At 42.0% G+C, this 23337-nt stretch overlaps 1 protein-coding gene across 3 annotated transcripts in view; it reads left to right on the top strand.

Annotated features, from left to right (window-relative positions):
- Positions 1-23337, top strand: part of MYO1B (myosin IB) — a 189582-nt gene that overhangs the window by 45348 nt on the left and 120897 nt on the right. For all 3 annotated transcript variants that reach the window (XM_082657745.1, XM_082657744.1, XM_082657746.1), the window contains one exon: positions 6096-6211. In XM_082657745.1, the coding sequence (XP_082513871.1) occupies positions 6096-6211 (116 nt within the window). The remainder of the gene's footprint in view (positions 1-6095; positions 6212-23337) is intronic.

Here is a 23337-nt window from a genome sequence, read left to right as displayed (position 1 = left end):
TGTATGCAAACTTTTATGTGCATATTATATGTGTGTTTTTGGGGGGAAGAAGGTTCATAGCTTTCATTGGCCTCTCAAAGCCATCAACAACTAGAAAAATATTAAGAAGTGCTCTGTGGCAGTAGTTTTTAAACTGCAAGCTTCAGCCATTGAGTGATGAAAACCATTTAGTGGGTTAGGACCAGCAGTTTTAAAACATTTTGTAATGAGTAGAATTGAACAAAGTATATCAGTACATTGCATATGATAAGGATATTTATGATTTTGTGAAACTTATTTCATACATATGTATGCACATATGTGTATGTAAGTATACACTCAAACACACATACTTGGTTGTGATGCAAATTTTATTTTTTACAGTGAGTCATAGTCAAACATTTGAAACATACTGCCACGAGAAGGCCCCAATTTACAGATGTTGCCGCTGTTTCTCTGTAGTGTGCTGAGATGCCATATGCCAAGTTTATTATAAATGTGGCTGAAATGAAAGGGTAGCCAGAAGAATTTTCTTTTGTTCTTGAAATGTTGACAGAATTAATTACATAGGACAATTTAAAGGGGAAGGTAAAATAGCAGATAGACCAACAGCGACACTAGCATGGTTGCTGCATTTGAAAGTAACACCTGGTCCTGTGAGCCCTGAGGGTGAAGGCTACAAGCAGTGGTTTTTTGTGTGTGTGTGTGTGTGTTACGCGGGCCTCTCACTGTTGTGGCCTCTCCTGTTGCGGACGCGCAGGCTCAGCGGCCATGGCTCACGGGCCCAGCCACTCCGCGGCACGCGGGATCCTCCCGGACCGGGGCACGAACCCGCGTCCCCCGCATCGGCAGGCGGACTCTCAACCACTGCACCACCAGGGAAGCCCCCAAGCAGTGGTTTTTAACTCTGGTTACACGTTTCTTTTTCCGGGGAGGCTGTACGAGATGCAGATGCCTGGCCCTTCTCCCGACCATTGAAATAGAATCTCTGAGGATGGGGTTCTGGAAGAACTTTCTTATAGAATGAAATGCGTGATCCTTGGGTTATATATCTGTCAGGGACCTTTCCTCTGGCTTCTGGATTGTGGTCTGGAGAGTGGCGGTTGCTGGTTGACCACCTCCAGAAAAGACTTCTGTTTTCACTGTAATCACAGTAGGAGCACTCGAGTATCATTTGGTTATTCACAAGGCATCTGTTCTGGGATTCTAGAGATATCTGAAATACGAAGACAGGGATTGTTTTGACTTAGGAGTGTTTGTACATTCTTGGTTTAATGTCTGCCCTTGAGAAGTGAAAGATAAACTTGTTAATTGAATATGCCATTTGTAGAAAGGTAGAGCCTTTCCTTTCCCTCTTTTCCTTTTCTCTTCTTCTTGTCTTGTCCCCTCCCCTCCCTTCCCCTCCCTTCCCCTCCCCTCTCCTCCCCTCCCCTTCCCTTTCCCCTCCTAGATGTCAGAGGCTGGTTCCGCAGGGTGGTGAGAGTGGAGGTGGCCTTCTGTTGTCAGGGTGGTGTGCACGCTTCAGGACTTGGGGTGCTGGGGGCCCGGAGCATGGAGGTTGTGAACTAGGTTGGCCGGGATGGCTAGGAGGTTGTTTCTACTGAGGAAGTAAGTACATTGATTGAGCTCATCCATCCATCCATCCATTGAGGGTCATGAGAGCCACACTTGTCTCAGTTGGAGAAGGTAGATAGAACCTAATTGCTAAGTAGTTTTTGCCGTTATGAGAAAGGAGTCCTTTTTGGTGTAATCAGCCTACTAGAAGAGCAGGCTCCGGATTCCAGTAGGAGTTGCTCTGTGAGCCATTTGGGACATAGGGACCAGGTGGAATGTGAGCGCAGCCCAGAAGTGGTCTGGTGGGAATGAGCTAAGCTGCTGGAGGCCTTTTGTGGGCTCTCTCACTGGCACCGTCCGAGTCCGCAGTAGCTCATTGGTGCTGGACCCAGTACATACCTACCTCTTATTTCCAGTCGAGTGAGTGAGTGGAATTCTAGAGGACAAGAGGCGGATCCTCTTTGCTGCTCCCTTTTGTAAAAGTTTACAGTGCTTTTCTTTCTTTTGTTTTTTGGTTTTTTTTCTCCTTGGCATATTCAGAATAAAAAGGACATGTAATGCCCAGCTCTCTTATGCACATACTTAAGTTTAAGAAACTGTGTCTTACCTCCAACTTCTTTATTCCAGTGGTTACTTAATGATTTAGTTTAGGATCTTTTTTAGAGCATGATGCAATAAGAAAATACTGACTTTAAATTGTATACAGTTTCTTGTTAAAAAAATAATGAAGTACGGTCAGCCCTTGGTCTGTGGGTTCCTCACCCACAGATCCAATCAACCACAAATCAAAAATATTCATGGGAAATATTCCAGAGAGTTCCAAAAAGCAAAACTTGAATCTGCCATGAGCCAACAATTATTTACATAGCATTTACATTGTATAAGGTATTATAAGTAGTCTAGAGATGATTTAAAGTACACGGGAGGGAGGATGTGTGTAGATTACATGCAAATACTATGCTGTTTTATAGAAGGCATCCTTGTTTGAACATCCTTGGACTTTGGTCAGTCTCTGCAGGTGGTCTTGGAACCAATCCCCCAGGGATACTGAGGGACAGATGTATATCATTTATAAGCCCAAATGTTAATTGATGTAAAAATGAACTGTCTGGTCACTATTGTTCTGCTCCTTGGAAAGGAGGTTTAATTTGTTATTGCAGTTACTTGAATGTAGAGTAGATAGCTGCCTAAAACTGGAATAGGATTGTAAACTCCACCCAGCCTATCAGCTGCTTCCAGGAGTATCTTTTTCTTAAAGAAGATGTTGGGGGTAGGAGTTTATTAATTAATTTATTTATTTTTGCTGTGTTGGGTCTTCGTTTCTGTGCGAGGGCTTTCTCTAGTTGCGGCAAGCGGGGGCCACTCTTCATCACAATGCGCGGACCTCTCACTGTCGCGGCCTCTCTTGTTGCGGAGCACAGGCTCCAGACGCGCAGGCTCAGTAGTTGTGGCTCACGGGCCTAGTTGCTCCGCGGCATGTGGGATCCTCCCAGACCAGGGCTCGAACCCGTGTCCCCTGCATTGGCAGGCAGATTCTCAACCGCTGCGCCACCAGGGAAGCCCCAGGAGTATCTTTTGTGTCTCAGAGAAAGGAGGCTTGTGACTATGAACATTTGAGTTATTCTGTTGGCAGATGTGGGACTATTTAAATCTTTGACTAATGCACATGGAACCTTCAAGGAAGAAACCCATAAACAGCAAGGGCATGTATCACACAGTACGGGACAAACCTACTAGAAGTTCAAGATTAGAGGATGCATATCTGAAACATATGAAGTGGAATGGAGAGGGAGAGCACAGTTTCCTTTACTGTTTGCTTATTCAGATTGATAAAGCTTGTCCTGCTTGGTCCTTTTTCTTACTCATTGAGCCGTGTTGGTGTATCGGTAAGGTAATTGTCGCTGTGTAACCCCCACCCCCAGTTAATTGCATAAAACAGCGACCATCTGTTTGCACACAGTTCTCTGGGATAGCAATATAGGCTGAGTTCAGCTTGGTATAACTTCTGCTGGTCTCACCTGGGATCGTGAATGTGGCTTTAGGCATTTGGTGGCCTAACAGGGACTGGATGGTTTAGAATGGCCTCACTCATGTGTCTGATGGTTGTCAGGCTGTGTAGTTCAGGCCCTTGTCTTTCTGTGTGACCTCTCCAACAGTCTAGCTCAAGTTCATTTGCATCATGGCTTCTAGTGTCAGTCATAAGGGTGGGGGAGGGGCAGCATCCTAATACACAAATGCTCAAGCCTCTGCTTGTATCTCATCTTATAATGTCCCTTTGGTCAAATCTGTCACATAGACAAGTCCAGATTGACGGGGTGGAGGATAAACTCTGTCTCTTGATAGAAGGAGTGGCAGAGTCACATTTCGAAGGTTTTGCATAAAGGGGTGATAGGAATTGTTCCAGCCATCTTTGCAAATAGTCTACCACAGTCGGACAAGGAACCCGAGGCGGGAAGGATATAGTTGAAGGGTTTGTTCGGTGGTTACACGTGGCATATAGGTTTAGTAAAATATTAGGCACTGTATGGCAGTGTACTCGGTATTATATTTCAACAGAAGAACAGTTGTGTGAAAGTGGTTTGTACCATCCATGTTCTTAGTGATGAATGGATTCTGTGCATGTTAGTCATTCAGTTAAATATTTATGGGACATTATTCATGGGCCAGCCCTGTTCTAGGTGATAATAAAACAGCTGGGGGGAAAAGCACACACAATTCAGTATGTATGAAAGTCACAAGTAACAAAGAGAAATTTAAAACTTAGTAGTGTGGCTTTTGATTTTGGGTTTGAGGCAGCTGAGTTTGTTCTCCATGCAAGAATGCCACACAGGCAGATTTTCATCAAGAATTTAGCCGCCCGTGAAATTTGGTTTTAAAGAGCAACTTGGTAACTGGTTTCTCTGCTAACAGCAAATATGTATTTCAATTATTGTATTCAAGAAACTACCTTAAAAAGGGAGATTCATGTACTTTTCTACTAAAGAAGGCTGATCTTTCAATCAACAGATATTAAAGGAATAAATCAATTATTGTATTCTCATATCTACCAATCTAAGTAATTCTAGTCTATTAGTTATAAGCTGTTCAGACAGTTATTCAGTCTCTAGCATCTCCCATCTACTTGCCCAGGTGGGTTGGACTGTGAAGAAACCTTTCTGGAAGAGTCTTATCTAAATGGAATAAGTTAAGACATTTGGACTCGTTGCTTGTCAGGCCAGATTAGTTGGGTCCTTAGTGCTAGGGTGTCAGAAATAGATAACCCTAATTGCATGGGAGCTGAGAGTTTTTCTTTACAGCAGCAGTCTTATGTACTCTTGCTAAGATTGTATTCTTATAGGATGAAAATAGGTATAAAAATGACCTGTTCACTTTTCCAGGTTGGGGGAAAAATCTTATAATTAAAATAATTGTGACCCATGTTTTGAAAAAAAAAATCAGAACATTTCTGCTGTTCTCTTTTCTATACTGTTTGATCTGACAATCTGCTTGAATCCAGTGGTGACAATACTGGAAAAACTTGTTGCTCTAAAAATGTCATCTTTTGCATGGCCCTGGAAAGGCGGGGAAGTTGGAAGTGACTTTTTTCTTTCTTCTTTCCTTTCTTTTTTTCACCTTTTTATTAAAAAAGCTTTTTATCACTGACATATGTTTGTTAGCATCCCCCTTCCACCACCCCCCCAGCCATCTTTATAATGTTGAAACTGAAAGGAAAAATGGAGCTAAGATGAGTTACAGTTAAGTGACTTTTGCTTGTGGCATTGCGCTAGTCTTTTGTACAAAATGACCTAAACCAACACTGCTCTTGCTGCCAGGATTTAAGATCGAAATGGAAAGCAAGATAACTAGTGTTCTGGTTTGCAGTGTGAGAGTGTTACTGCCTGTTAAAATAGGAGCATTAATCCCTCTGAGAGTACATTTAAATTCTACATTAAATTTAAATTCAACATGAAATGTACTGTCTTTCAGCAAGTACATTTAAATTCTGAGATTAAAGTCCACTAGATATAACATGAAATGATTTTCTTTGACTACCCAAGGGATAACTGTGACTCTAATATTGAATTGTATGTGGTCGGAGCCCATTGTAGAGATGGACAGGCTGTGTAAGGACAGTGCCAAAGTCAAGGCCCCATTGGATAGGTATGGGTATGGGTAGGGAGGAGGGGAAGGCTGGGTTACTGTAGACTGAAATAGGAGGATAAAGATGAGAGAGGGAAACACCAGTTGTACTCGGAATCGGGGAAGGCATAGCTCTTGCTCACAATTAGCCGTGGTTGGTGACAAAATTTTTGGCAAGTATGACAGGGCTTTGGAGGACTCTTATCCAGGGTCATGAATTAATCTAGAGATTTATTTTGAAAGATATTTTCAATGTATAAATCTATGCTCTCCATTTATCAGCAAAATGAATAAACATTATTGACCATCTGTCTTTAGAAATATTCTTGAAAAGTATAAAATGAGTGGTCAGGCCGTAGAACTAGTGTTTTTAAAAGGATGAAACCATGCAACATTAAGGCTTAAGATGTTAAAATGGGTATATTTTATTCTTTCTTTTGCAGACATACATTGGAAGTGTGGTTATATCTGTTAACCCATACCGGTCATTGCCCATCTATTCACCAGAGAAAGTGGAAGATTACAGGAACAGAAATTTTTATGAACTGAGCCCACACATGTAAGTATGGTATTAAAGCATTAAGTTTCTCTTTCACTCCAGAGCTGTCTAGTTGACAGATGTGTCCAGCTGTTTCCTTTGAGTCTCAGGAAAATGTTTTAGTCAATTTTAAAAATTAGATGAAGGAATGTGGAAGTTAATTGTTATGCCTTATTTTAAACTAAAAAAAAAAAAAGGCAGAATATTTCATTTGGCCTCAGGCTCTTTAAGTTCTGAAATATTTGGGTTCAGTATGTAAAGTATCTTCTGTTAAAAATTCTGTGTAAGTAGCAGCTGCTGCTAATTATTTTTTCAAATAAAACAGGAATGGTCATTGTTTGTTATTATAAAGAGCCCAAGCAGCATTTTCATGCTCTTTTTGGGTCAAGAAAGATCCCAAGTGTTGGGTTGTGTAATAGTTTCTGAGGAAAAGGAATAAGTAGTCCCTTCAGTTTATAATATTCATGGACATTGTTCACCAGATGTGTACATTAAGCCAATGATTTCACCCTCCCTGAAGTTAGTCACTTGTTTGATTTTTCTGAGTTCACTTGTTATTGTAAATAATTCCTGTAAATAATAACCTACAATAATTACACAGTACTGAGGTTGAGAAACCCTGAACTAAAGTGAAAGAATCTGCAGAGTTTTAGTTGTGTCCTAGCAGAGAAGAATTTTCTCTGTATGATTGAAGATGGGCTCTATTATTTTTGCTAGAAAATAAATGTAATAATTAAAGAATATACATACCACTGTCCAGATGTTTATTTTAGTTTCTTTTGATAGTGGAGCATACAGTGACATTTTTGGACTGTTTGGAACTAAAGATTTAAATAATTTGTAAAAATGGTTATTAAAAACTAAACACAGTATTTTACCAATCAAGTGGATTCTGATTATTCAGTTTTCTCCTAGAAGTATGTTTTGCAAGTGAACTTGTTTCATTTTGCCTTAACAAAAATAAAATCTATTGGGATTGACATATGTACACTAATATGTATAAAATGGATAACTAATAAGAACCTGCTGTATAAAAAAATAAAATTCAAAAAAAAATCTGAAATTTGTTTGATAAAGTTATCCCTATAGTTAAAGTCCCTGCAATGAAATACCTTATTTGATGCCTTAATATTTATTTTAAATTCTAGGCCTTGAAGCCATGCCTCTCAAATGCTTAGATCAGCTATGTCAGAGTTCCCCAGGAGCTCAGGAAAAACCTAGTTTCCTAGGCCTTACCTCTAACAAGCCAGGAATCTACATTTGTCACAAGCATTCCAGGTGATTCATATGTATGTGCAAGTTTGAGAACATGTTGTCTCAGAGATATATTTACAAATGTTTTCCCTTCCTTAACTGCTTACCGCAAATTATGATCTTTTACAATAATAGCATTAATGATAACAGTAACAGTAATGGCTTGTATTTATTGAATACTTACTATGTGCAGGTACTTCTCTACATACTTTCCATGTATTATAACTCACATCATTCTCAAAATAATCCTGTGAGGAAGGTACCATTACAAATGGGGAAGTTGTCTCAGAGAAATAAGTCATTTATCAAAGCTCGTGGGTCGGGAGCAGAGGTGTGAAAACAGTCATCTGCTGTGCCTCTCAGCTGGAAATGGGTTCCACCATTTTCTTCTTGTGGCCTCTTACTGTGCAGTTGTATTCTGCTACCTTTGAGTTGCCTGTGTTCCTGCATCCTGGACCCTCCAGGATAACTTAGCTGTGCCTCAGTTTGCTTCCAGAGACCACATGCCATTCTTCCATTTTCAGCTTAAATCTCCACTTTGGGGTTGTTTAGATATATAATAGATGTCCATCCTAGAACATAGAAATTCATGCTGTGGAATATCCACTTTTATCCCTGTTTCTGAAAGATTCCTATAAGAGGCTGCATAGCACTCCTACCCAAGTTCACCCCTTACCCTGCAAGGGAAAAACACCACACCAGCAATAAAATAAATTCCCAGTGCGCTTAAGATAAAGACAGAATCTTTTTACCATGATCTATAAAACATTGTGCATGGGGTGAAAGGTACAGTCTCATCTAATAAATCTGAATTCCCTAGATTCATATCACAGCTCCCTCCCCACCTCACTTTGTTCTTTCAGTCCTCAGCACACTCCTTCCCACCACGTCATCTTTGCACATTCTGTGCCTTCTGCCTGGAATGCTTTTCCCTCCCTTTTCCCCAAGGCAACTCCTGTTCTTCCTTTAGATCTTAGATTGCATTAGACCTCAAGGAAGAAGTGTCCATCCCTCACCCCCTCCTTGCCAAGGTCAGATCTATTGCTCTTGTCACAGTTACAGTTAAACATTTCTTCATGGGATTATTTGATTCATGTCAGCTTCACCTGCCATGCCAGCTTTTGCTCACCATAATATTCTTAGCACCTGAAAGTAAGTGTTCAAAATATATTGAACAGGACTTGGTTTGAGTCCCAGATTTTCCAGTTACAAACCATGTCATCTTGAGCATATTACTTGAAAAAACTTCAACTCATAAATTAAGTAATTTGTTGTGTACAATGGGAAAATAATTATTAACTCATAGGATTTTTGTGAGGGATAACTATCTAGTAGATATTTAGAAAATATAATTATCTGATATAAGTAAAGTGCTTAGCAGGGAATCTGTCGTTATGGACAGCTGTTGCTATTAACAGTGATAAATATAATAATTAATGTAATAATGAGATATGTGGGACACATTTCCGACATTTTAACAGGCTCTTCCTTACCACTTTGTCCTCCACGGTGGGACATTTCCACTTCCTTTAATGCATTTTCCTGCATTATTCTTTGTGAGTGTCCATCTTTGACAGCATCTGAAACAGGGTCAGTGCTAGCTAGGTTCCCTACTAAAACCCAACCTGACCTTCTCTCATAGGATCTTTGTGATATAATAGGATAAGATGATTTCAAGCTTTTGAGGCATTCTAATCATAACTCTTCAAGAATTTGTTTCCAATTTGAATAAAAAAGAACTTTAAAGCAGCTGACAAAGGATTAATCTCCAAAATTTACAAGCAGCTCATGCAGCTCAATAACAAAAAAACAAACAACCCAATCCAAAAATGGGCAGAAGACCGAAATAGACATTTCTCCAAAGAAGATATACAGACTGCCAACAAACACATGAAAGGATCTCAGCATCACTAATCATTAGAGAAATGCAAATCAAAACTACAATGAGGGCTTCCCTGGTGGCGCAGTGGTTGAGAGTCCGCCTGCTGATGCAGGGGACATGGGTTCGTGCCCCGGTCCGGGAAGATCCCACATGCCGTGGAGCGGCTGGGCCCGTGAGCCATGGCTGCTGAGCCTGCGCATCCAGAGCCTGTGCTCCGCGACGGGAGAGGCCACAGCAGTGAGAGGCCCGCGTATCGCAAAAAAACAAAACAAAACAAAACAAAAAACAAAAAAAAACTACAATGAGATATCATCTCACACCAGTCAGAATGGCCATCATCAAAATATCTACAAACAATAAATGCTGGAGAGGGTGTGGAGAAAAGGGAACACTCTTGCACTGTTGGTGGGAATGTAAATTGATACAGCCACTATGGAGAATAGTGTGGAGGTTCCTTAAAAAACTACAAAAAGAACTACCATATGACCCAGCAATCCCACTACTGGGCATATACGCTGAGAAACCATAATTCAAAAAGAGTCATGTACCAAAATGTTCATTGCAGCTCTATTTATAATAGCCAGGAGATGGAAGCAACCTAAGTGTCCATCATCAGATGAATGGATAAAGAAGATGTGGCACATATATACAATGGAATATTAGCCATAAAAAGAAACGAAATTGAGTTATTTGTAGTGAGGTGGATGGACCTAGAGACTGTCATACAGAGTGAAGTAAGTCGGAAAGAGAAGAACAGATACCGTATGCTAACACATATGTATGGAATCTAAGAAAAAAAAAAAGGTCATGAAGAACCTAGGGGTACCCCAGACGGGAATAAAGACACAGACCTACTAGAGAATGGACTTGAGGATATGAGGAGGGGGAAGGGTAAGCTGTGACAAAGAGAGTGGCATGGACATATATACACTACCAAACGTAAGGTAAATAGCTAGTGGGAAGCAGCTGCATAGCACAGGGAGATCAGCTCGGTGCTTTGTGACCGCCTGGAGGGGTGGGATAGGGAGGGTGGGAGGGAGGGAGACGCAAGAGGGAAGAGATATGGGAACATATGTATATGTATAACTGATTCACTTTGTTATGAAGCAGAAACCAACACACCATTGTAAAGCAATTATACTCCAATAAAGATGTTTAAAAAAAAAGAACTTAAGCAGCTGCTCAAACCAAGTACCTTGAAAATTGCTGATTAATTAAGCCCAGATTACATTTGGAATTTCATTTGACCTGTTGTTCACTGTTAGTCTGCAAAACCATCCAGATATTTCCCTCATAACTCATGTGTTTTTGAAGGTGTCCAGAAATTATCTTTCTTTAGATTTCAGACAATTGAAAAACATTTACATTCTACTTAAGTACGTGACTCAGACAGCAGAAATGTATAAATGAATAAAATGAAGATAAACAGTGGCTTCTTATCTATGTTCCTTTTCAAAAATGGTTTTCTGCTGTCATACCTCTTCTATTCCCTTCTCTGGATTCCTGTCCCCAGTATGTTTGGACCTACACCTTGAGCGTGATAACGTTGGGTGGCTTGCCCAGAGAAATGAGGGCCCTGCTGGGCAGCATAGATGATACTGTTTACCTTTCTAATTGTGTAAGCTGTGTCTTTCCAGCATGATTTTTAAATATTTTGCACATAAGGAATTTTTCTTAAATATCCCAGTGAGGACTTTGTACAGTACATTTCAGACCTCTCAGTAACTGCGTTCATGGAGAACTGCCTAACGTCAGGGATGGGAAAGAATGATAGGGGAGAGAGATAAGGGAGATAACTGAACTATTTACTCTCCCTCCACTCAGAATAGCACGGTGACAAACACCTTCTGATATTTTAGTTACCAAATCCACTGGCCTTCCCTTGGGTGATTGCCTTTTCATCTTGCAGCACTAGATAGAGTGTATCACCCTCCGATGGATCTTCCTAAAACCACATCATGCTATTCCCGGAAACCTTCCTGGGCTCCCCATTACTATTTGAGTGAACTCCAGGTTCCTTGGCTTACCGTTCCGGCTCTTGGCAGTCCAGCCTTCGTCCTCCTCTCCAGCCCAAACACCGCTTCATGCCTTCGTGGAACCTCCTTTTGAGTCGCAGCTTTCCATGTCTTTTCCTTTCTGCCTCTCCCACCTCATACCCCAACTCTACTCTTAACACCCCGCCTGTCTCCTAGGTTCTGTCTTAAAGGCTTGATCAGCTCCAGACTAACCCACCAGTGACTGTTCCTGCCTCTGAGTTCTCAGAACCACTCATGTGATCTGGCACACCTTTCTTACTGTGGTTAATTGTGTTTCCGTGTCATCTTCTTTAATGAGATAGAAGCTTCTATAGACCAGGAACTTTATCCTGTGCATCTCTGTGGTGCTTTCAGTGCTTTTCTCTTAAGAGCTCAATAACAAGAGAACAAAAGAGGTTTTAAATAATATTTCATTACATTTTACTTGTACTATCTCATCTCTGACAACTCAAGGAAATCAGAGTATTCTTCGCATGCTATTTGCTGCGTTTATTCAAAACTTCATGCAGTGTAATGAGAATTTTTCTTCATTTTTATAAAAAAGTAGACTAAAGTATTATAGTGCTCTTCAACACTGAGTGTTCAGGTTCGGTTTATTCCTGATGCAGAGCACTTCCCATCTAATTATATGCAGTGTCTGTTGAAGGGAACATGCTGCTAAAAGGAAAAGTGCCCCACCACCAATGCTTCCCGGTAGTCACGACCCAGGAGTGAGCTAAAATGTGTCCTTTGCAGATTGAGACATGGTGTGGTGGCCATATTACGCAGGCATTACGAAAGCACTGTTAGAAGCAAGCTGTCTTTCCATTTCAGTAAATGAAAAGCCTTGCAACAAATTCTAAAAACTGAGAAAAATGTCTTAAGGCCTTGAAAAATTTCTGGCTACTCTCACCTAAAAATGGACAGGTGATTAATGGGAGGATTTGGAATATGTTCCTGTCAGTTGTCCAGATGTGACCCCCTGTCTCTAGGGAACCTCTGACCCCTAATTTTATGACAGTTGATTTTGCAGGACCAGATACTAGTGCCCAGAGAATGACATTGCTAGAAAGCTTGTGTGTTTTGAGTCCTTGTTAATCGTGTTATTTTACTCCATTCAGGGTGAACCAGATACATGTTATAAAAAACATTTCTGACTATATCTCAAAATGTGCCAGTGCTGGGGTTGGGTGTCCAGAGCTTAGGATAAGGGTTTAGGGCAGAAGCCCCAGGTGCTGTCCCTTTTCTTGTTATCAGTATTTTCCTCTATAGCGGAGTTGAAATTCTGTGAGTAGAATTTTATTTGTTTTGAGAACTTTTATGACAGCTAGATTCTGAACTCTCATAGAGGTTGCTTGTACAACCGGGTGTTAAAGTTCTTTCTCAAGGAAAGTGAGAAGGAGTGTGTGTGTGTGTGTGTGTGTGTGTGTGTGTGTCGATGTGATGTCACTGAGACTTTTGTATTATTTCCCTCATTTCCTTTTTGGAATAGTGGAGCCTCCTATTGATTCAGTCCCTCCCAGAAAACCACTTGCAGAAAACGGTTTTATGCTTTCCCATCTAGCATTCTTTCTACTTTTTGCTTTAGGAAAGTTACTCATTTACTGAGCAAATGTTTATCAAGAGCTTACCATATGCCAGACTCTCTTTTAGGCACTGACATACAGCAGTTGAACAAAGCAGATAAAATTCCTGTCTTCGTGAGGGAGACAATCCTCAAACTTAAGTATACAGAAACCAAGATTGTTCAAACCACTGGTTAGGGGGGAAAAGGGTAGAGCAAAGGGAGGGAAGCTTTTGTGAAAAACAAAATGAATTTAAATAGTCTTCTTATAAAGCACCTCTAAGTCATGTTCTCTCAGGTAGTTTAAGTCAGTAGCCCATAGGTTGTGATCTGGAAGGCTCTGCATCTGTGTACGTCTCTAATCCACATGAGTAACGTGTGCAGGGGGGCATCTGAGCTCCGTCTTACTCTTTAGTTGGGATACCTTAAGTGAACATCACATGTGGAATGCCACCATCTCAAAAAGAGTTCAAATTGCCCCTTTCCCTTTCTGCACGACTGTCATGGGTCAGAATAAGCAGAAGGCAGCCACCGTATTTGCTGTCTTGGCACAGACTTGTTGGATTCTGGACAAATGTGGATGAGAAGACTTCTTGATGAGAGAGGTTGATTCCTGTTAGCAGTGCGATGCAATGTCGTAGTGAAGGACAGGTGTTAAATTGAAGCTTCCTGAAGCTGGGTCCATGCTGAGAGACACGTCTGGGCTTCGCACTGAATCAGATTTTATGAAGCTCCATGAACTGAACTTCCTGCCTTTAACTCTCAAACTTTTATTCTCAGTCTGTTGCTTTGTGGGAGTTATTTTCAAAACAGTGTCTTTCAGAATATATACTCTTGGCAGAAAGGGACCTCAGCTAATTTCTCTTTCAGATTATGAACTTTTAAAATTAAAGTTGGAAGGTTGGGTCTATACTACCATAATGTTTTTACCATGAAAATCATTGTGATAGAAGAATACATTTATTAATGAAAAGTGTTTTTGTATGTCTGAGAAGTCTCAGAATCCTAATTTCTAGATCCCTAATTAGAATTTTTATCACTTCTCAGAAAAATGCACATCTCAGACTTGAAAGTTTATTTTGAAAAGGCAATTCCTAGAGCCGAGCACACGTTCATACCAGCATACATGATTATTTCATTGGTGTATCATACTAAGGGGAAAAAATGGATTCTTGACAAAATAGGTTGCTTCCTGCCAGAATGTTACAGGACTTTCACAGGCCCTGAGAAATTCTGCAGCCTTCTGGAAGAGATCCATTTCATCCAAAGGAGTGGCACTGAGGCCTCAGCCCTGAAAAGCGTTAGCCTAACGCTTCATCTGCACTTGGAACCCACGTGAGGAGTGCTGTCTAGAGGGGGTGTGTTCAGGGGAGGGGTGCCCCCTTTGTTGTTGAAATAAGACTCGCTGCTGTGGTCTGGTGCTGGGACTTGTGTGGCAGTAGGACCGGATGGGTGGGTCGAAGGGAACTGTGTGGGAGTTTGTCTAAACAGGGCCCGGCAAATACTGGTCCTGATCCAGTCTGGGGAAATCAGCAAAGCCAGGAGTAATAGAAACCGAGTGCAGTAAGGCTCCCAAGGGGGCCCATCCTTGGGAGACTGGGGAGCCAAGAGTGGGCACTGGGGCTGTCATGGGACAGAAATCCATGCAAGGGAAGCAGGCCCTGGAGGACCAGCCCCAGGAAGGGGGCTTGTGCTGTCCTCACTGTCTAGGTGTACTTTCCACCCGCTCCAGCCTGTCTCAGGGATCCACACCCTCGAGCAGAAGTGATTGTTCATTCATTTGATCAACATTATTCAGCATCTACAGTATGTGTGAGGTGTTGGGGATACAAACATTATTCATCCCTAAGGATTCACAGCCTAGTGTGGGAAACAGACCAGTGAGCAAATAACTGGAGAAGAGAGAGAACTGCCGTGAAAAAGGTGGGAGATCAGAGTGCCCATGTGTTCAGGCCTGCCCTGGACAGTCCGTCACTCCTGTTGTATCAGCATAATTATCAGTAGTGCCCCCTGTCCTCACAGGTGTCTGAGTGTGGTCCCCGTGGATCAGGTGCTGTGGGTGTGCCAGGGAGAGGGTGTTCAGCCCTGCCTGAGGAGCTGGGGGATGGGACAGTGGGAGTCTTGAAGGATGAATTTGCCACATAGATAAGGAATAGGGTTTAGGCCCAGGAGATAATTTTCCCAGCACGGGGAATAGTGTTGATCCAGTGGTTCAGCAGTTGTTATTTGAGTGCCTGTCAAGTACCAGGCATGAGTGCAGGTACTGGGCAAATATCTTGGCCCTTTTGAGCTTACATCCTAGCAGGGGGAGAGACCATAAACCAGAGAAGGAAATAAACTAAATGGTGTTGGAGATGGTGACGAGGGCACAGAAGGACTGTGTGAGGGTGAGGGTTCCACGGTGTATCGTTTGATATAGGGTGGCCAGGGATGCCTCACTGAGATGGTGATACTCCAGTCGTGTCCTGGGGGGTGAGGGGGCGAGCCGTGTGAAGTGCGGAGGGAGGAGCGTTCTGGGCCAAGGGAACGGCGTGTGCCAAGAACCGAAGGGGAGACCCAGAGATACGACATGGCCCGTCCGTGATCTCAATTCCTGTGGTTCCCAGAGGCTGGAATGCAGGATGCAAGCTGGGAAGGGGGATATATGGTAGAAGAGGAAGAGCAGATCTGGGTCACAAATGGCTTGTGTGCTAAGGATTTGCAGTTTTAAGCAGGCAGGAGGAGAGATAAGGTCAGCCTTGAGATGTGGACTGTTCAGGAGCCCCAGGGGAAGAGGAACTCAAGGACAGTGAAGTTTAGGGATCTGGTTGGCTTTGGCAATAATCCAGACTAGAAGGGAAGAGGGCAGAGTCTCATCTGGAAATGGGTGGACATTTCGGAGGCAAACCCATAGAACCCGGTGGGAGTGACTGAAGGGTGAGGGGGGCGGGAGGGAGGCTCCAAGGCCAGTCATGACTCCCGGCTGAGCTGGGGGGGTGGATGCCAAGCAATTCCCGAAAAGCTGAACTAGTCTGGAGACGGCCTTGTAAAGCAGCGGTGGGCACTGGGGGTTGGCATGAACATGGAGTAGGGGGCTTCCTCCCTGGCACCTTCGTGTTCCCTGATCCAAGCATGGGGACAGAGTGGCTTGTCTGAACTTGGGGAAGAGAACGTGTGTAGACCTACATTTCCAGTATTGGCTCCTTTGCACTCACGCTCAGTCACTGAGCATTTCTCTTTTATAAATGTGCTTCTGAACGGTTTTAAGTAAAATTTGAATAATCCCTCATTAGTGTATGAATTTACCATGTAGCTGTTTTATTTTTAAGGTAATTATTTGTTCTGTGTTCAGTTGTTTATGCCTCTTAACTCCTTGGCTGTACGTGGCTTTGATCTTTCTCCTCAGGTGATTATGATTCGGGAAGCAAATAGACCCACTTTTGCTGTGTGTGAACTCCCCTCTCCCATGTTTTCTGCTTTTTGGGTCTGTGGTTCTCTGTGTCTATTTTTAAGAGAGTGCAGTTTTGTAGTCTTATTTTCTTATTCCTTAAACCTGATGGCTTGAAATTTCAGCATTGAGACATTCACTGCTCTCATCAGTTCCCATGGTCCCTTATCACCTGTTTGTTTTATTCCCCAGTGGCCCAAGAGCAGATGTTGTGTGTTTTCTGATACCAAAGGTATGGTTATTTCTAATACCAATTCTCCGATGCCAGCTGGGTGTCTAATGATACAATTCAATTCTGGTGCTAACTACCCAGAGTTATTGCCGGTCCCAGAGGTCAAGGGCTCAGCCCCACAAGACAGCCCCCACTTCAGATGCCAGTGAAAAATGGAGTGCCCAGGCCACCCACACTTCTACCCAGCTGACTACAAATTTGGGGGTTTCCACTACCCCCTCAGGTTCAGTACTTCGCTGGAATGACTCATAGAACTCAGGAGGACGCTCATATTTACTGGTTTATTGTAAAGGATGCAACTCAGGAACAGTCACATGGAAGAGATACGTAGGGCAAAGTATAGGGGAAGAGGGGTGCAGAGGTTCCTTGCCCTCTCTGGGCAGGCCAGCTTCCCAGCACATCAGTGCCTTCAACCCAGAAGCTCCGGAATCTCCTTGTTGAAGAGTCTTTATAACCCAATCTGCAGCCCCCATCCCCTTCCTGGAGCTGGGGAGGTGGAGCTAAGTACCCACCCTCTGATCATGTGTTTGGTCTTTCTGGTGACCAGTCCCCAGCCTGAAGCTACTTAGGGGTCCCACCACGAGTCACTTCCTTAGTGTAAACTCAGGTGTGGGCAGAAGGGGCTTGTCATGAATAACAAAAGGCAGTCCTGTTGCTCAGGAAATTCCAAGGGTTTTAGGAGCTCTGTGCTGGGAACCAGAGACGCAGAAGAAATATATTTCTTATTGTACCACAGATATGCATGCACGTATGGGTACATCCTTCTTAAGAAGCATAGTAAGCTTGTCCTGAAATAAGACTTGAGTGTTAGCTTCCTGAAGCCAGGTTGATGTCGGAGTTTCTGTATGGTGTTCTAGAAACCTGAATTAGTGGGCCTTCTTTTTATAAGAAATATCTTAAGCGTAGTTCAACCTAAGGGTAGTTCAGTTCCGTAAACATTGAATGTTATAAAGACTCAGCTGTCCAGTCCCCTCTCAGGCACCCCCACTACATGGGCCCTGGACCCCCTCCAGCCCCTCTTATACCCTTAAGGACATTACTCTGTGATTCTTTCCCCTCTCCACTGTATTATCAACTTTTTCTTCTCCCTCCTCCCTTTCCACCAATGCACATGCTATAATATTTCTCTTGATTCCATGTCACCTAGCTATCACACTGTTTGATTCCCTTCATTACTTTTTGAAAAAGTTGCACATACTTGTTGTCTCTAGTTTATCTTCTTTTCTTTATTAAATTCACTCTAGTCAGACTTTTATCTCTCTTCTCCATGAAAACTGTTCTTTTCAAGATCATCTATGACCTCCATGTTGTCAACTCCAATAGTCAAATTTTGAATCTTCTTCTCTCTTTAATTATCAGTAATATTTGACAGTGTGACCAATTCCTTCCTAAAACCTTTCTGGCCTCCACATTTTCCTGTTTTCCTCTAGCACACTGGCTGTTCCATCTCCTGGGTAGAAGGCTGGATGTGCCTCTTCCTCTCTACCTCTGAATGCTGTTATGTCCAAGGGTTTGGCTTTGGGGCCTTTTCCTTCTCCTCTGTAGGCACTTAGATGAGCCCATTTGGGCTTTAAATATGTCCTGATGCCCCCAGATTTAGGTCTCCAGCTGGACCTCACCCCTGAGCTCCTGGTGACTCAGCTACATTCAACCCTTCAGTATCTCCCTGGGGTGTCCAAGAGGCACCTGGAACTTCACATGCTTCAGACTGGAGGGCACCCCCGTCCCCATCCTTTCTCTCTTCTCGGGCAGCGGCAGTACCATCCTTCGGCTACTCACCACAAACCTTTTCTTCCTTCTCTCTCCCACCCCGCATTCAGTCCACTATCGGGTCTTGTTGGTGCTGCCTGTACATATCCCAGTCTCGCCACCACAGCCACCGTGCTCGTCTGAGCTGTCATCCTTTTTCACTTAGATTATTGTGGCAGCCTCCTAACGGGTCTTCCTGTTTCAACTCTCCCGTTGTCGCCTTCTCCCACACCTCAATCCCCTGGCCATCTTTTCCCCAAAAATGTGGCGGCTGTGGGCTAAAGTCCTCTTTCTTAAAGATGTCCACTGGATTGTTTTTCTTTGCTTTGGAAACCTGCAGTGGCTCGTGCGTGACCTGCAGAGCTCCACTTGATGTGGGCACTGGCCACCTGACTGCACTTGTGAACTTCCCATCCCCTTGCTGCAGCCATGCTGGTTCCTCACTGCTCCTCTCACACGCCACCCGCTCTGCGTCACTCTCTCCCCTTCAAGGGACCAACTTGTTTGTTCTCTCACTTCAGTTAGGGAACGCCTTAATCGTCACTGATTACCTAAAATACCTAAAATAGCAACCCCTGCCCCAGCCATTCACTGTCCCCTTAGACTGCTTTACTTTTATTCGTTTATCATCTGACATTTCACTAGGTGTTTGTTGTGTCTTTATTATTTGTCTCCTGTATTTGAATGTCATCTTTAGGAGAACAGGGGCTTTGTTATTTCACATAGCAATTAGAATCCATGGCAGTTAGAATAATGTCTGTCCTGTAGCAGCTACTCCATAAGTATTTGTTGAGTGAGTGACTGAATTAGTGAATATGGTGAGCCTACTCTTTGTTAGGAACTGTGTCTAGAAGATACACGTGATCTTTGTCTTCAGGAATCTCAGGCTAGTTGGGAGGAGAGGGGAATGGCTACATAAGCGGGTCATTTTTTTTTTTTTTTTTTTTTTTTTTGCGATACGCGGGCCTCTCACTGTTGTGGCCTCTCCCGTTGGGGAGCACAGGCTCCGGACACACAGACTCAGCGGCCATGGCTCACGCGCCCAGCCGCTCCGCGGCATGTGGGATCCCCTCGGACCGGGGCACAAACCCGTGTCCCCTGCATCAGCAGGCGGACTCTCAACCACTGTGCCACTAGGGAAGCCCCGAGCAGGTCATTTTAATATAATAGTGTTCTTGCAATGACAGGGAATAAGGTGGAAGCACAAAAAATTGGTGGGTTCAGAGATTCTGAAGGTGCCACCTATGTTGAGTCTTCAAGAAGGAATTCTAGAAATAGGTGGCCACTGTAAAGTGTAATAATGATCTACATAGAAGATAAAGCAAAGGACGGACCAGTTTGGCTAAGCCACAGTGAGCCAGGATGATAGGAAGGTATTTGAGGAAGGTAAAAGGTATTTGAGTTGAGATGATAGCTACATGTAGAACTTTTTTTTTTAAAAATAAAACATTCAAATACCAGTCTACTTTAATCATTGGGAGGATTGAAAGATTATGTTTATTCTAAAGTAATAGGAGGAGAGTTTGGGATGAGGGCATTACTTAAAATTACAAGCTTATGTGTCGGGAAAAATTGCCGTCTTGCATTTTCAGTCACCAAGTGGAAAAAAAAATTGTGACTTGTTAAATATGCCTAAGTGTGTACGTGTATAAACGCAGTGTTTTAATGAATGAGTGGTAAATGACTGAATGTTGAAATGAATTTTGTAAGTATAAACAGATGTTAGTTCATTATGTTTTATGACAAAACCTCTAGTTGCTATTGGTGATGAATCATAATGTTATCCAGGAGGAAGAACATTTGATACACAGCAGTCCTGATTTTCACTCGTCATTGACTTATGCGAAGGATGTGCTATCCTTTGGAGACGGAACCCTCCCCTCGGGATATTTGTGTTCATTGTCTGAATGCGTGGGCCGTCAGCTTGAGGTCTGAAAAGAATATGCCCAATTACGTTAGAAACATAACGTAATAGATGGTTTAGTCTAATTTCACAAGAAGTTAGCAGTAGAGGAATAAGTTAGAATGCATACATTTTCTACTCATCTTTGTCCTTCAGTCCACCTCAACAGCACAACATTAGAAAGCACCTGAACGGAGGGAAGATTATTTGGGTGTTTTGCACCATGGACCTTTATTTTGGGGACACACAAGCAGGCATCCTCTTAGGGTTGCCTACTTAAGACCTAGACTGCCACCGGAGGGGTCCATTTCCACTTTGACCATCTATATTTTCATGAAGCGTGGGTTGCTAAGGGCTCTTGAATGTTTCTTTAGGGCTTGCTAGTTTTTAAGCCACTGCTTTGATTACTTTCAAAAGACATACTCTCACCCTCATATACCCTACCTCACATTCCGTCCTACAGTGTTGCTGCTGCTTTTCTCTATATTTATAATTGCCTTGGCCATTGTTAAATGGCAAAAGCTTATACATAATTTTGTCGTGTGAATAGCATTGTGGATAAAAACAAGGATGTTAAAAACGGCAGAATCCCATCCGTGATCAGAGAAATGTATTAAAGACAATGTTACTGAAGTGTAAAGTTGTTAGGACATAAATTATAAAATGCACCCGTGTAGCTATTTAAGATTACGCAATATGGGTGAGTCATTGCTGTCTGGTTACTCATTACCTGGAACATGGGTATAAGGAAGGAGAAAGTGTGGAAATGTGTGGGTGTTTCTTGGACATTGCTCCTAAAACAAATAGAAAATGGTGTATAATGCTTTGAACATTTGCTTCCTTTTCATAATGTACTGTGATTGTCATTGTAACAGTATCCCATCTATGATTGCGTGTGCCTTACTTTGTCTTGCAGGCATAGATAAGGTAGCATAAATGAGTCTTAGAACTTGAAAATCTTTGTCATTTTCTATATTAAAGATTTTTCTTTGGTGTTTGCATGTATCTGGCATTGATCTTGAACAGAACTTAGAAAATTAAAATCAGTCCTAAGAGAAAATTTTGATTGTGAAAATAGGGAGGTTGAGTTTGAATAAATTTGTGGCTAGGGATCAGTTAGTTGTAAGCTCTCCTTCTCTTGGCCTCTTCTTGCCTATCCCACTGTTGCTTTCATTTCTTCTTCTTTCCAGGCACCCTGGTCTTGTATTTTTACACTCACTTCACTCTTCTCCACGTATTCAAATCCTACTCATCTTTCAAGATGCATCCGGGGTACACCTGCATTTTGAAGCCTCTTCCCAAAAATGCCACTTGGTAGTCCTAACACGTATTTTCCATAGCATGCATTATGTCACAGTTGTATGGACTTTGTTGCATACTACCTTATATATTTCATTAATTGTTTCCTATTTAAGGGTTGGACAAGAGGAAGCATCTTTTGAGCAGGGACTATGCAATTATAATTATTTTCTTGCCTCAAGATCGTTGGTCTTAAAATCCATCCAGTATGTTTGTTTATCTATAGTTAACCTCAAGTCGTACCATCCTAATGTATTGTGTACATTATAAAACATCCACAAGAACAGGAACTTTAAAAAATGATAAAGATCTGTAAGTAGAAGTTATAATATTTTATATCCATATTCCAGTGGCTCATCGTGGGCATACCCTGAGATGCACACACCTCACTTTGGAGACCTAGTGTTAGGGACATGTTAGGGACTCAGGAAGTATTTATTTTTAGCCTTCAGCTATTTTCTGCTGGTTGTTAACAGATTTTCTACCTGTCCAAAATAAACCTCAAGGCAATAGTCTAAGTATGTTTGACATCTAGTTAGGGAATCTCAGGGATGTATTAGAATAAGGTAGGCTATGCTTGGACAACAAGGCTTCACAGCTCAAGACACAACACGCTGAAGGTTTGCTTGTCACTGACCGCGCAGTCTGATGGGGGTCAGATGGTGTTCCTCAGAGGCTGTCCTCTAAATGGTGACTCATATACAAGCTGTAGTTGTAGCAGCTGGAACACATGGCTTTTAAGGTTGTTGTGGGAGGTGAAGAGAGAGCATAGTCAGCTCTTCCTCATTGGCTGGTGTGCAGTCACATGGGCCCAACCTCCTGCAAAGGAAGCTGGGAAATGCAGCCAGGAAGGGGAAAATGGAATGGGATTTAGTCAACATGTGTCATAGCCTCCTGTTTACTAGGATCATCTGTTCATTTCATTAGGGTTGTTACTGTTTGATAATTCAACTCATGGGTTACCATGTAAAGCAAGCTTCTGTATGAATTTAAACATGAGTTCAGCAGTATAATTTAGAAAGAAAATAAGTCCTCTTAAAGCACTTTCAAATATTTTTTCCTTGTAATGACTGTAATCACCGTGCATTTTCACATTTCCATTTGAATCTTATTTGAATACATTTTAAACTACAAAAGTAAAACTGTTCATTCATTTTTCATGTTTCTGTTGTTATTCCTTTTTTTTTTCATGCTGCTAATCGGCAGAGACTAGTGGCTTATTGGTTTATTATGAACAAAGGTTTTTAATAGTGTCACATTTCATTGCAGTTGTTCACAGGAGTAGTTAATATGTGAATATTATCTAAATACTTTAATAGTTTATGCCAGTAGATCTGTCTTTGGTCCAATTCCTATATTACCAATTTTCTTGGAGCCAATATGTTTATTGAGAGTTTTAGAAAATTAGATGCTGATCTCATCTATATTAATTCACATATTCATCTGTTGGGAATTGTGGCAAAATGGGTTTCACCAGCTTTGAAACTTAAGCCAGTGCAATGTTAATTTTTTTGGATTCAACTCTTCTGAGAATGAATGAATAAGAATCAGTTTCCCTTACACTGAGAAGTTTAAGTTGTGTTTAAGGACAATGTTAGTTAAATTCTTTTTCCAAATATGAATGTAGTCAAAGACGGAAGGTGAAGAAATATTAAAATTTTAGAGGTGACTGCAGAAGAATATTAATATTACTTCTGGCTGATAAATTTTCATTTTAAAGCTATAATACTAATTTTCATGGTGGGAAAACCAAAAACAACCCTGCACTCCCAATAAATAATGTCACTCTGTACTTTCATCTTACATAATGTAGACGATATAT

The sequence above is a fragment of the Grampus griseus genome, assembly GCF_964374135.1.
Source record: "Grampus griseus genome assembly, chromosome: 7".
Taxonomy (NCBI): domain Eukaryota; kingdom Metazoa; phylum Chordata; class Mammalia; order Artiodactyla; family Delphinidae; genus Grampus; species Grampus griseus.
The sequence above is the reverse complement of the archived record's forward strand: the minus strand, read 5'-3'. Positions and strand labels throughout refer to the sequence as shown.